At 39.9% G+C, this 13,299-nt stretch overlaps 1 protein-coding gene across 7 annotated transcripts in view; it reads right to left on the reverse strand.

The window, feature by feature from the left end:
* EPB41L4B (erythrocyte membrane protein band 4.1 like 4B) overlaps positions 1 to 13,299 on the reverse strand; it is a 159,265-nt gene that overhangs the window by 51,510 nt on the left and 94,456 nt on the right. For all 7 annotated transcript variants that reach the window (XM_053265909.1, XM_053265905.1, XM_053265906.1 and 4 more), the window contains 5 exons: positions 7,466 to 7,553; positions 7,224 to 7,312; positions 6,619 to 6,688; positions 6,284 to 6,453; positions 4,985 to 5,094 (listed from right to left, as the gene is read on the reverse strand). In XM_053265909.1, coding sequence (XP_053121884.1) covers positions 4,985 to 5,094; positions 6,284 to 6,453; positions 6,619 to 6,688; positions 7,224 to 7,312; positions 7,466 to 7,553 — 527 coding nt within the window. The remainder of the gene's footprint in view (positions 1 to 4,984; positions 5,095 to 6,283; positions 6,454 to 6,618; positions 6,689 to 7,223; positions 7,313 to 7,465; positions 7,554 to 13,299) is intronic.

Below are 13,299 nucleotides of genomic sequence, written 5' to 3' on the forward strand. Positions count from 1 at the left end.
CTCCTGGCCATGTGGTTTTCTTTGGTAGAATACAGGAGGGGTTTACCATTGCCATCTCCCGTGCAGTATGAGATGATGTCTTTCAGCATCTTCCTAGATTGCTGCTGCCCGATATAGGTGTTTCCCATAGTCTGGAAAACATACCAGTGAGGATTTGAACCAGCAACCTCTTGCTCCCTAGGCAAGTTACTTCTCCACTGAGCCATTAGGTAGCTAGGCCTAAGGGTGGTCTGGGGCTATTTGTCTCTCTTGATTTGCAGGCTAACAAAACCAAACTATTAGTCCATGCCGACTGAGTTCTGGCTGCCTTACTTACTTTTAATTCATTTAGTCTATTATGTCTAAATATTTATCTTCCCCCTCAACATTTTAATTTGCAAATCAAACAACTTTGGAAGGATTTAGAAAAATATATTGAATATTGCCTAACTTGTTCTCCCTCCACCTATGTTATTCTGGGTGTGGTATTCAGTGCAAGAATGGGGCCCAATGACCTCTCATTATATGCACAATACCACATCCCCCCCCCCCCCCAGACCATGAAGATGAATCTACTTTTCCCACTCACGCTTCTAGGGATTTCAGAAGTAATCTTGCAGGCCTTGCCTTGCCCAAATGGCCAGTAGGTTTGATTTAACCACTCTGAATGGTGTAGTGGAGAAGGACCACCCAGGCCAATTCTAGTTCTGGTCAGGCCAGAAACCTTCTACTATTGATTACACATTAGCCTCACATGATCTGAAAACCAGAAACTCTGAAACCTTGTCCAGGACTGAGAGTGAACACCTCCCTCTATGATCTCTTTGTAATGTTTTTAGTAGCCTTATACTTAAGAGTTGGCTGTTTTTAATCAGATATGATAGCTGAAGTAGGCCCTACTATGTTAAGATGGAATGGCCAAATTATGTGGTGTGGTTGCCAACTGGTTTGATTTGCCTGTTGGCACCCAAACAAGCCTAATGATGCCTCTACATTTTGGTGAATTATGGTTGGACATCTTGCCGCTGCCATAACATGCTTAGACGGTTGCATTCCAGTTGGGGCTTGGGAATCCAATTTTGGTTCTTTTTATGGTACATAGATTAAACAGCAAATAGAGCAATTGAGAGCAGGCAAGCCACCTACGAAAGACTTTATTCCTCCAGAAGTATTTAAAGTGAACATTGGCTGGTGGGCATCTGTCCTAAATTCTCTGCTTACCTTTACTGATCACACAATGTACATCTTCAATGATTGGGGAGCGGGTTTTAGACCAGGCTGACTAACTATTCATCACTGTTTAGTGCTGCAACATTTGGTTGAAAAATATTCAATTAATCCCAAAGAATCGCTCTATGAGGCATTCGTCAATATTAGGGCAGCTTTTGATTCAATATCATGAATTTCTCTTTGGTCCAAGCGCAAGAATTCAACAACTGATAGGTATTTTAGCTCCAACCTTGTTTAATATTTATATTAATTTGTTAATTCAGCAATTATAGGGTCTAGATTTACATGCCCCTAAATGGGCAAATAAACAACTTTCAATTCTCCCATATGCCAATGATGTGGTCATTCTTTTGCAAATGCAGATAGGTTTGAAGAGAGCCCTTGGCGCTTTGGCCCAACACTGTAACCACTTGGTAATTAATTATTTTTAAAACTTAAAATAATAGTAAATTCGTTCAGGGAGTGAAGGTCCAGAATTGGTTGAAGACTTCTGTCTCTCTTGGGTACCAGGAAGTACCTTGAGTAGAACCCTGCCCATTGGTTTGTTTGCAAATCAGGTTCTATCGCCCCTTTGGACAATAGTTCTTGGACTTCTGCTAGTAACATATGAGTTGCTTGGGTGGGTTTTAACCCTAGGAAAGGGGGAGAGGTATGGAATTCTATGGCATAGCCAGTGGAGATATTTAGCACCCAGGCATTGGAGGTGATAAGATGCCAAGCTTGTAGGAAGTGTGCAAGTCTTATGGGAGTGGAAGGTCCAATGGGCAGTGGAGGGTGAAGAGTCAAAGCCCTGCTTGAACTGGTCCTGGTGTTTGCTCTTTGTGGTCGTCTGCCCCTTTGGGGGAAAAGAGCATTTCTGTGAATATTGGTAGGATCTTTTGAATATTGGTAGGATGGTCAGTTCGGCTGTACTGGTATTGTGGCTTGTCATAACTTTAGAAATGTTGAGAGAAAGTTGGAAGAGCAGTGGAAGTTGTAAATGTCTTAGCTGTGAATCCTGACTGTTTAAGGCATGCCATAGTCTTGTCTGTCTGTGCACTAAAGAGACCTTCGCCATCAAAGGGTAGTTCTTCGATTTTATTTCTTATGTTGGGTAGGAAAGATGACAGAGGAGGAATGTAACCAGGTGTAGTAACATAGGGAGACAGTGCTGCCCAGAAAGCACAATATGGTCTCCATAAGATGGTTGTACTCAGAGTCTGTTGTGTTATGTCTGCTGACTTAGAGAGGAGTTCTTAAAATTTGGTCTGGATAGGGTCAGATGCATTCTGTAAGTTATCCCTAAGCCCTTCCCAAACAGTGTAATGAAACTTGTATACACACAGCAAATAATTCACAATTTCCATTGATAGGAAGCATAAGGAGTAGATCTTTTGTCCCAAAGAATCCAATTTATACCCCCCAGGGCAGAATGTTTGCGGCCAGATTATTCTCCAAAGCACAGTTCAAAACTAATGAGTTCGGTGGGGGATGCTTGAACAAGAATTTACAATCATCCTCTTGGACCATATACAAGTTTTCTAGGTATTTGGAAGTTGAAGATGGGCCATCTCAGGCTGTTTTGGCTTAATGTATCTGCACTGAGAGCACAGGTAGAGCCACTGGGTGGCAAGTGGATGTGGAGGCCACAAAGTCATAAACTGGCTCCTTAGCCACTTGGACTAGCGATTTAAGTTCAAGGCAGAAGACTCTAGCCATCTTGGCCACATGAATGCAATATGATTTGGTTTTCTCAGTCAGAGTTTGATGGGTTGTTCTGAACATTCTCATCCAGCAAGAGGTTGGATGGATTTTTGGTATGAGTTCACTCAGCATCAGAATCCAAAGAGGTTGTATATTCGTTAGAATAGGGCTGTGCATGGATAGGAGTAATGTCCACAGGAGCTGTAGAAGGAATGGGCACAATAATGGGCGAAGATTGATCCAGGGTGCACAGGTAGAGACTCAGGCACATGAGGCCTGGAGCTGCAGTCGATGACTTCGGTTTTGATGACTTCTATAGTCAAAATTAATTGTAGTCTTAAGGTAAGGGCGGCAAAGACAGGTGTGTAAGACTTGTGAATCTGCTCAGCTTCCTCACATAGCCTGGGTCTAGAGCTCCAGGGGAACTCCAGTAGTCTATGCATGTGTGATATGGTGAGTATGCAGGTAATGAGTAATGTAAACTCTCTCTCCAATGATGGGGTGGAAAATGAGGGGAGTAGTGAGGTGTGGGGTGAAGGCCGGAGTCTTCAGAACCTCCACTGCTCCAGAGGTGTTATCATCAACATTGAGGCCATGGAGAGAGAAACCTTTGTTTCTTGAATGGTGTGTGTGGTCAGTGGAGAATTCAGGACAGAGTCTGTGTCCTGGGATAGAGGGTATTCTTTTCACATCGTAAATGTTGTGAAAAGACAGGAGTCAACAGAACGGATGAAGTAGCTGGCACAGGTATCAGGAGAATGATGGCCAATGGCAAGGTCAGTGATGTCAAAGACGATGGAGCTACAGAAGAATGCAGTGTTGGAGCCGGTGTCAATGTTGTTTGAGAGAGCAACAGTAGAATTGTGGAGTAAATTTTTCAGTTTCCAGTGAAGATAACGAGGAGTGCAAACTAACAGCCTGGATGTCAGTAAGGGACGGCATTCAGTGTGTACTTGACAGATGAACCACTACAAATGGCCACTGATGGCAAAGGGTGGCTCAAGACTGTAGCCGTCAGGGAAGTAGATGTACATGTGAAGTAAATGTAAAATAAATCCGGTGCCAAAGGGCATGCTACAGGATCCGATGTAGCCTTGTGCATTGACACTGAAGACTGTGACAGAAAAGTCTTGTGGTGCTTGGGATGACAGATGGATTCCTCTTCCCTATGCGTTTACTTCTTGTGATGTTTGTGTCCATTTTCCGACACACCACGTGGCTTTTAAAAGTCACCTGTGTGGTCGTGACAGAAGAGGTAGAAGGGGAAAAGCCCACTGAGGGTGTTGGCAATATTGGCAAACGAGGCCTGCACATACAACGCTGCTCTCAAGCATAGCTCTCTACTTTTCCATGTTCGTTTTGGGAACGGAAAGCAGATTTTACAACTGTGGGTTTTATGGTCCTCCCCCAAGCAGAGTAGACTTTGGTTGTGTTTATCCAAAGAATGGAGGGTCCTGCGACAGGAAGAGCAGCATTTAAAAGTCTTTTTAGAATACATAAGTGGCCAAAGTTGAGGCAAAAAATAGTCAGAAAACAGCCAGAGGTCAGATTAAATGAGGGGCTGAGACAGAGAGTAGTAGAAAGAAGCAGACTGGGCTCAACAAATAGGCAAACCATATTTTTTTCTGAGTACGAGGAGCAAGAACTGTCCACAATGGTGGCTGGAAAGGAACTGAACTGGGAAGCGCTCTGCCACCAGGGATACTGAGCATGCTCCATGAGCAAAGGCTTCAGAACACTTTGAAGAGCTTGAAATCCTACTACAGGGACTACTGCACAGGCACAGAGACCAAGTTGTGAAGAATACCTGATCACCACCAACATTAGACAGAAACAAAACAAAAAGCAACATACAGGCGGAGGGAAACTAAAGAACAAGAGCAATGAAAAATGCTCTTAGGGGGAAAAATGCATTTTATTTCCCTCTTTCCTTCACCCAAAATGTGTGTTCCTTTAGCATTAAATTGAAAGTTGTGCTGAAATTATATCATTTTTGGAAAACAATGAATAACAATGAAATAAGCTCTAATATCAGTTTAGCAACTTGCTTAATGAAAAATGGCAAATGTGTTAGTTGGCTATGAATTCCAACCTTTGAAAGTCGAATGCCTTCGGGATGGATACCGCCTGCTGGGTCGCCTTTCAAATGTGCTGGTTCTGCGCAATCTGCTGCCGTGTGTTGCTTGGTACTCCGTTCGACCACTTTAAAAAAACCACACAATTGGATTATAGGCTAAATTAGTTTCACTGAGAACTGTCCCTTCCTCCAACACAAAAACTACACACACACACCCTGCAAAAGCAAAGCTTTGTCTTTCTATAGCAGTAACATATGCCTCAAATAGGTGAAAGGTCCAATCCATTTCTAGCCCTAACACTGCTTCCTCTACCACCTCAGTTAATTCCCACCTCTGCTCCCCACAAGCGTTTCTCTGCTATGGTATCTCAGAGGTCAAGACACTCAGACCTCCTCAGTCTCAACTTGAGAGTTCCACTAGTAATTCTTCTAATAGAGGAAATCAGACTGCACCAACAACTCAGTCTACCTTTCTGTTAGGAGAGAAACTCTTACTAAAAACAGTTGTTAGATCCAAGGATGGCAATTCTCCTTCACTATTCCCTAGAATAAGAGGCTTCTCCCATACAACCTGGAACCCATTGATACTTGGGCAAATGTTAGTGACAATAAAGATCCTATCCAGCTACACACCTGGATGCTCATGGTACATAGGAGATTTTCAAGCAACCAGGCTTGAAAATGGGGAGACATGACCAAGCTGTATAAAATTATGCAAGGAGTGGAGAGAGTGGACAGAGAGAAATTTTTCTCCCTCTCACACAACACCAGAACCAGGGGTCATCCCATGAAACTGGTCAGGAAGTTTAGTACTTTTTCCATACATTGCATAACTAATCTATGGAATTCTTTGCCATGGGTTGTGGTGATGGCCACTAGCTTTGATGGCTTTAAAAGGGGCTTAGACAAATTCATGGAGGACAAGTCTATCACTGGTTACTAGTCTGGTTGACACCTCCAGCCTCAGAGGCACAATGCCTCTGAATACCATTTGCTCTGAATACCAGTTGCAAGGGAGCAAGAGCAGGAGAGAGGGCATGCTCTCGCCTGGGGGCTTCCCAGCGGCATCTGGTGGGTCACAGCGTGGAACAGGATGCTGGACTAGATAGGCCTTGGGCATGATCCAGCAGAACTATTCTTATGTTCAGACTGAACAAAATTTGAAGACTAGAGAAGAATTGGCTCCCCCTGCCACCCCACCCCACTATATGGGCCATCAGTAAATTACAAATTACCAGCACAGGTATATGTTTGCAAGATTAGTAAAACATGTGTGACCTGGTAATTGGCAAGGCTACATATTCAATTCAGTACCTGAATCTGAAGCGGGACCCCAGTTTGATAAAATCTGATCGACTAGGTTTACTGTTTGCTGGTGTGCGCAACCGGAAGAAGGCATGATGCTCCACTGCACATTTCCAGAGGTGCTTGCATGTTTTAGCATTGTCTAATCTGAAAACAAATGTGTGCTCCTGCTCTCTACCCTAAGAGACAAAAAGGAAGTCTTGTAAGTCTGCACAAAAAATATTAAATTAGAATCTATGTCATAGATAGAGAGTTTGAACCAGTAATGTGCTGAGTCTCTTGTTAACATCTGCTGAACTAACAGGACATTGCCTGATGAGACTCAAAGCAACTGAAGAGATTACCTGTTCATCATCTTCCACCACCACAAGTGTCAGTTTGCTCTTTTTAAAGTCCATTTTAGTGATTTTAGGCCTAGTCACATAGGAAAATATATGAGAAAAAATGTTAATCAGAACATATTTAAAATAAATTGCACAATAGATGATGGCTACTTTATTTTAATTGTGTATTTCTTCATTGCTTTAAACTTCTTGCTGCCTCCTCAATTTATCTCAAGATAAATTGAAAAGTTGTATCTGTTATTTGCTTTATTGTTAATGAAGCATACTGAAGAAACTGAATTGTGAACCAGAAAATCTCTGGTTCAAATCTCACCCCCAAAGTCTCAAAAATCTCATGACATAGCTTTTGGCAAGACTGTCATAGTCCTAAACTATATCCTTCCACCATCTATAACACAAGAATAACACTGATGTATGTGCTTAATGGATTACAGAGATAGTATATGTGTCATGTTACAGGCACGTTTAGTATCTACAAATTTGATCCACAAATGTTTACAAAGTCACCTACATTGTTTAAAATTTGTTTTTACAAATTCTTCAGCTTTTGAGGGGGGAAAGGTACTAATGTTAAATAAAAGTAAGCATAAGCAGAAATTACTCACCAAAAAAATAAACCTATTTTATTTGCTCCTTCAAAAATCAAGATACCTGTTGGTGTCAATCCAAGAGCATATTCACAACCATCTCTTCCCTATAAACAAACAGACACTATATTAAATGCAAATTTAATATACAGTACATTGTTTTTGCATTGTGTACATCAGAAAATCAGAACAGGTGATGAAAAGGAGTTGAAGGGTTTCCCATTCACTGGAAAAGTAAAATTGTTCTGAGACTCTCTTACCTTAACTATATGCATATCGACCCCATACATTTCTAACCACTTGGCTTTGTTCAAGTAGCACATTTCAGCTTGTGCAGGGCTCTTTCCCCTATGAAAATGAATGGGGAAAATCAGTTTAGTTTGGAATAATATTTTCCCACTACTCCTATTAGTTTTAGACATCCAGTTTTGCATAGACCATTATTATTATTATTTCTTGTTTACACAGTCAGACAGGTGTTATTGACTGGTTTGTTTTATCCAGACATCGAGTCCTTCCCAAGGACCTGGGATGGCTGAATTTTATTGTCAATTGTTATAGATATCGTGGCAGAATATAGGCTGTTCCCAGTAAAGCTGCTTTTTGTAATTGGCTGATGGTGATTTCTGTTGTTGTTGTTGTTATTATTATTATTATTTTAAACTGTCTTGAGAGCAAAGATGGTGTCCTGGAAGGAAGCACCCAACTAACATCTCGGGTGTTTTCACTCCCGTTTGGCCTAATTATCTTCATTATCAATATGAAGATCGGAATGCGTGCAGAGCTTGGTCCCCCGCCCTTGATGGGGGGGGGGAGTCTGGGGAGATTCCAGGCTTGGGAAAGGATGACCAGCCTCGTTAAGGATGACCTTGCTAAATCTACTTTCCTCTAATAAATCTCTGAGATGACTATGACTGTGAGTTTGTGAGATCTATGGCTTTTAAATTGCCAACTTTTGCTTATTTTCTTCTGTCTCCTTTTTAAAAAGTCTTTCTGTGGTCTTTGCTGGAGAGCTCAGCATTCAAATGCTATTAGCTTTCTGTTTTGCTTCGAATAATTTTTTTTTGGTCTAATAATTTTTTATTCAGTTTTCCCACAAGATAAGACACACACACACACACACACACACACCAAAAAAAAAAAAAAAAAAAAAGAGAGAGAGAGAGAAAGAAGAAAAAGAGGACTTCCATCTCATCATTAGAGCAAGTATCGATTACAATAGCTTCAAATAATTTTTTAAAACGTCTGATGCCCCAGCAATTACTTATTTTTATCTTGAACTCTAGCCTATTCATAGCATTCGTCAGAGATTATTATTGCCTCTTTTAAAAAAATCTCATATTTTTGTCAACCCCCACTTGAACTTCCCAGCAGATATGTACAGCACTTGTAACGGAGAAGAGGAATGGAGAGAAAAATGGCTTCTTTTTCTTTTTGGATCTGTTTTTTATTGTTTTGAAATGCCACATATTTACACACCTAACCAGCTTATGTTTTACTTACAAAGTCCTATTTGGAAAGCTTTTGTCTGCCTGCTTCTTGGGAGGATCTGCTAGGTGGGACTTTGGAAGATCTGCCTTGAATTTATAGCTCCTTCTGTTCTGCTGAACAATTCTGCTGAACAATTATCCTTCTACTACTAACTATCTGAAGCTCTTGGGGAAATAAAAGTGTCTGGAAAGAACTTGTTGTCTTGGCAGAGGAAGATTGTTTTTCCATCTTTCTTTATTAGAAGAAGGATTTTTTTTGGTCTTTTGTTAGTTTAACATCACTGATGGAACTTAACTTATGACAGTTAATTTCAAACAGCATTTCGTATCAAGACTCTGACTTTATCCTGAAGAATTCCTAAACTTGTTACTCAGCTGAACTGGAGTGATGAAGATTTATTACTCGCTTTTACTGAGTGTTGATGTTGCAATCTTGGTACTTCTTGTTAAATATAGGGAGGGGAAATTGGTATGGGGGAGACTGTTAAGTGGTGTTTTACTTTAAGATAAATTTAGAAGATTTTACCAGAAAGGGTCTGAGTATTTTAATCCTATTTGAAAGTTTACTTGCCTTAGTTGTTTATCTTTTGCGTGTGTTTTATTAGAACTATTTGGCTTTTAGAACTGCAGCTATGGAGAGATTTATGTGGAAGGATCCTAACTGGAGGAATTTTCCTTTATGGAATTGATAACCTTTTCCCCCAGCGTAGAAGTTAAAGTTCTGGCATTGTTTAGTCTCCCCACTAACGAGAGAATGTCCTTGGACATTGTTTTTAAGATTTCATATTAACCCTTATTTAAAGAGGGAAGACACTTAAAAGTTTCAAAGATTTTTTTTCCTATTGACTTGATCTTGCTGTAGCTCATGTTTACCATTATTTCGTCTTAGGGCTGTAATACAATGGGATCACCCTTTTTCTCTTTCTTCTGTTTTCTTCTGAGCTCATGATTTTAATGCTGATTTCCCCCCTCTCCTTTTGATGTTGCATTTCTCCTCTTAAAAAAAAAAAAAAGATACGTGCTTAAATTAGGGGTTTACCTATAGGTTTTAACTTAGAGTATAATAAAATAATATACCCCATTAATTGGCCTTTCAATGTATTCCCTGCGTTAATTGTTTCCTGTTTTCTTTAACTCTTATCACATATTATCACATATATTCATGAAAGAAATGGAAATATATGTGATTAATTTAGGGTTTCATTTATAGGTTTTAACTCTGAGTATAATTAAATATTACACATCATTACCTGGCCTTTCAAGATATTCCCTGCATTAACTGCTCCTTTTATTTCAACCATTAATATTAAGGGAGTTCTAAATAAGGTTTAATATTGATAATAACCTAATCAGGGATTAAGATCCCATATGATAAACCCAAAAGTTTTAAGGAATTGTCACATATCTTTTTCTTGTTTCTTTTTGTTTTTTATTTCCTTTTTATGGAAGAAACGAGAAAGTATTAAGAAGGGGAATTAGGGAAGAATTGAGAATATACTTGGAAATTTAACCCATAGAAATAAATGGATGTCACACTGACAATATTTTCAAAAGTAAGGAATAAGATTATTGGCTATATTCTATGATATGACATTATAGTTTTAAAAGGATAAGAATGATAATCAGCTGAAGATTTTTGTTTGTTTGTTTGTAGCTTCAGTTTCTCTATTCACTAACAGATGTAGCTTCAATTTTTCAGAAATATATATTTTTATTATTTCTATTGTTTCTTTCATTATTTTTCTTTACCCGCCCCCTTCTTTTCCCCCTATGGGCTTTTACTGTTCATTATGAATACTTTATAATAATACTTTGAAAAATTTAACTGTTGAATGAACAGTTTGTGATGCAAACAATTAGAAGGAAATTCTGAAGGATTAGACATATGTATGGGGGGAAGATCTTAGTGTCATAGCTTGATAGCCTATGCTCCCAGCTGTAGGCTATAAAGATCAGTTTTGGCTGAATTTAATCTTCCTCTTCATGAAAGAATATTTTCCCATTTATCTCTCCGGTTTGCTTGTTTTTCAATTATATGAGGAGGAGGACTATTAAAGGTTTTGCTGATTTTTGTTAACTACCTTATTATGGTGTTTTGTACACCTGTATGGGATGAGATGGGAATTTTGATTATATACTGGTGGATATGTGGTTTTATATTTACAATATATACATACTATTTCTGTTATTGCAGAACTAGTGGTTTTTTTTAAACTTTATTTTTATTTTCTTCTCCATTGATCATTCTTGTTTTGAATTGTTTTAAGGAAGCCTGCTTGAAATTTATCTCCCCCTTATTGTCTAAGTTTTTAGGACACTCGGATGATTTTTATTTGAAGTTTTTATTACTTAACCCAGATGAAAAATTATTAATATAGTGGCCAGGTTTTGTTTTATAATCTGCAGAACTCGATCTGATCTTTAGCAATGCATTTCATAAGTAGTTTATATATTTCGCTCTTCTTTTTAAATTTTATTTACATGATGCATTGTTTGTATTTCTTGTATATTGGTCTATGACTGTAATAAAGTTCTGTACTATTCTGAATATTTAGTTGCCTAAGAACTAATTAAACTCAGGGGGAGTGTTCTGTGAGAGGTTTAAACTTAAAAAATTGTTGACCTCCTTGCTAAAATATATAACTTATCCCTGAAATCAGGTTCTGTACAAGAGGACTGGAGAGTAGCAAATGTAACACCAATTTTCAAGAAGGGATCCAGGGGTGTTCCGGGAAATTACAGGCCGGTTAGCTTAACATCCATTCCAGGTAAATTGATGGATAAAATTGTAAAGCACACAGAAGAACAGGCCCTGCTGGGAGTGAGCCAGCATGGGTTCTGCAAAGGTAAATCTTGCCTCACCAACCTTTTGGAGTTCTCTGAGAGTGTCAACAAGTGTGTGGATCAAGGTGATTCAGTTGACATAGTGCACCTGGACTTCCAAAAAGCTTTTGACAAAGTTCCTCACCAACAACTCCTGAGGAAACTTAGTGGTCGTGGGATAAGGGGACAAGTACATGTGTGGATTGCTAACTGGTTGAAAGACAGGAAACAGAGGGTAGGTATAAATGGAGAGTTTTCACAATGGAGGGAAGTAAGAAGTGGGGTCCCCCAGGGATCTGTACTGGAACTGGTGCATTTTAATTTAATGATCTAGAAGCAGGGGTAAGCAGTGAGGTGGCCAAATCTGCAGATGATACCAAACTCTTTCGGGTAGTGAAATCCATAACTGATTGTGAAGAGCTCCAAAAGGATCTCTCCAAACTGCGGGAGTGGGCAACAAAGTGGCAAATGTGGTTCAGTGTTGGCAAGTGTAAAGTGATGCACATTGGGACGAAGAACCCCAACTTCAAGTATATGCTGATGGGATCTGAGCTGTCGGTGACTGACCAGGAGAGGGATCTTGGGGTCGTGGTGGACAGCTCGTTTAAAGTGTCGACTCAATGTGCAGCAGCTGTGAAAAAGGCCAATTCCATGCTAGGGATCATTAGGAAGGGGACTGAAAATAAAACTGCTAATATTATAATGCCTGTAGACAAAACTATGGTGCAGCCACACCTGGAGTACTGCATACAATTCTGGTCACCACATCTAAAAAAGGACATTGTAGAACTGGAAAATGTGCAGAGGAAGGCAACCAAGATGATCAAGGGCCTAGAGCACCTTTCTTATGAGGCTAGGCTACAACACCTGGGGCTATTTAGTTTAGAAAAAAGACGACTGCGGGGAGACATGATAGAGGTCTATAAAATCATGCATGGTGTGGAGAAAGTGGATAGAGAGAAATTCTTCTCCCTATCCCATAACACTAGAACCATCCCATGAAATTGATTGCCAGGAAATCTAGGACCAGCAAAAGGAAGTACTTTTTCACACAACGCATAATCCACTTGTGGAATTCTCTGCCACGAGATGTGGTGACAGCCAACAACCTGTATGGCTTTAAGAGGGGTTTGGATAACTTCATGGAGGAGAGGTCTATTGATGGCTACTAGTCGGAGGGCTGTAGGCCACCTCCAGCCTCGGGGGCGGGGTGCCTCTGGGTACCAGTTGCAGGGGAGTAACAGCAGGAGAGAGCGCATGCCCTCAACTCCTGCCTGTGGCTTCCAGCAGCATCTGGTGGGCCACTGTGTGAAACAGGATGCTGGATAGATGAGCCTTGGGCCTGATCCAGCAGGGCTGTTCTTATGTTCTTAAACTCTTTTTCTTCTCTGAAGATTAGATTCATAGTTGAGCTTATAGATACTAATATGATTCTCAGTCTTCCTGTCTTCTGAACCTCTCATGGATTTTTTAGGAGGTAACTGTGCTGAACTGTGTTTGGAGAACAGAGCCAGTATGAAGTGATTGATGTGATCTATGGTCTGATTTGGGTACAGAATCATACATAACCAGCCTATGTTCTGCCTGAGGGATACTACCCCTTTATTTTATTGGTGTCATAAAGTGCACTGAGGCATATTTAAAATTAAATATTTAATAGTTTGATTTTAATTGTTTTCATCATGCTGTGAAGCACCCTGAGCCATTTTGGAAGGCACCCTGAGCCATTTTGGATATAAATCAAATAAATAAATAAATAAATAAATAATAAAATAGATATG

This window comes from Hemicordylus capensis, chromosome 6, assembly GCF_027244095.1.
Source record: "Hemicordylus capensis ecotype Gifberg chromosome 6, rHemCap1.1.pri, whole genome shotgun sequence".
Lineage (NCBI taxonomy): Eukaryota > Metazoa > Chordata > Lepidosauria > Squamata > Cordylidae > Hemicordylus > Hemicordylus capensis.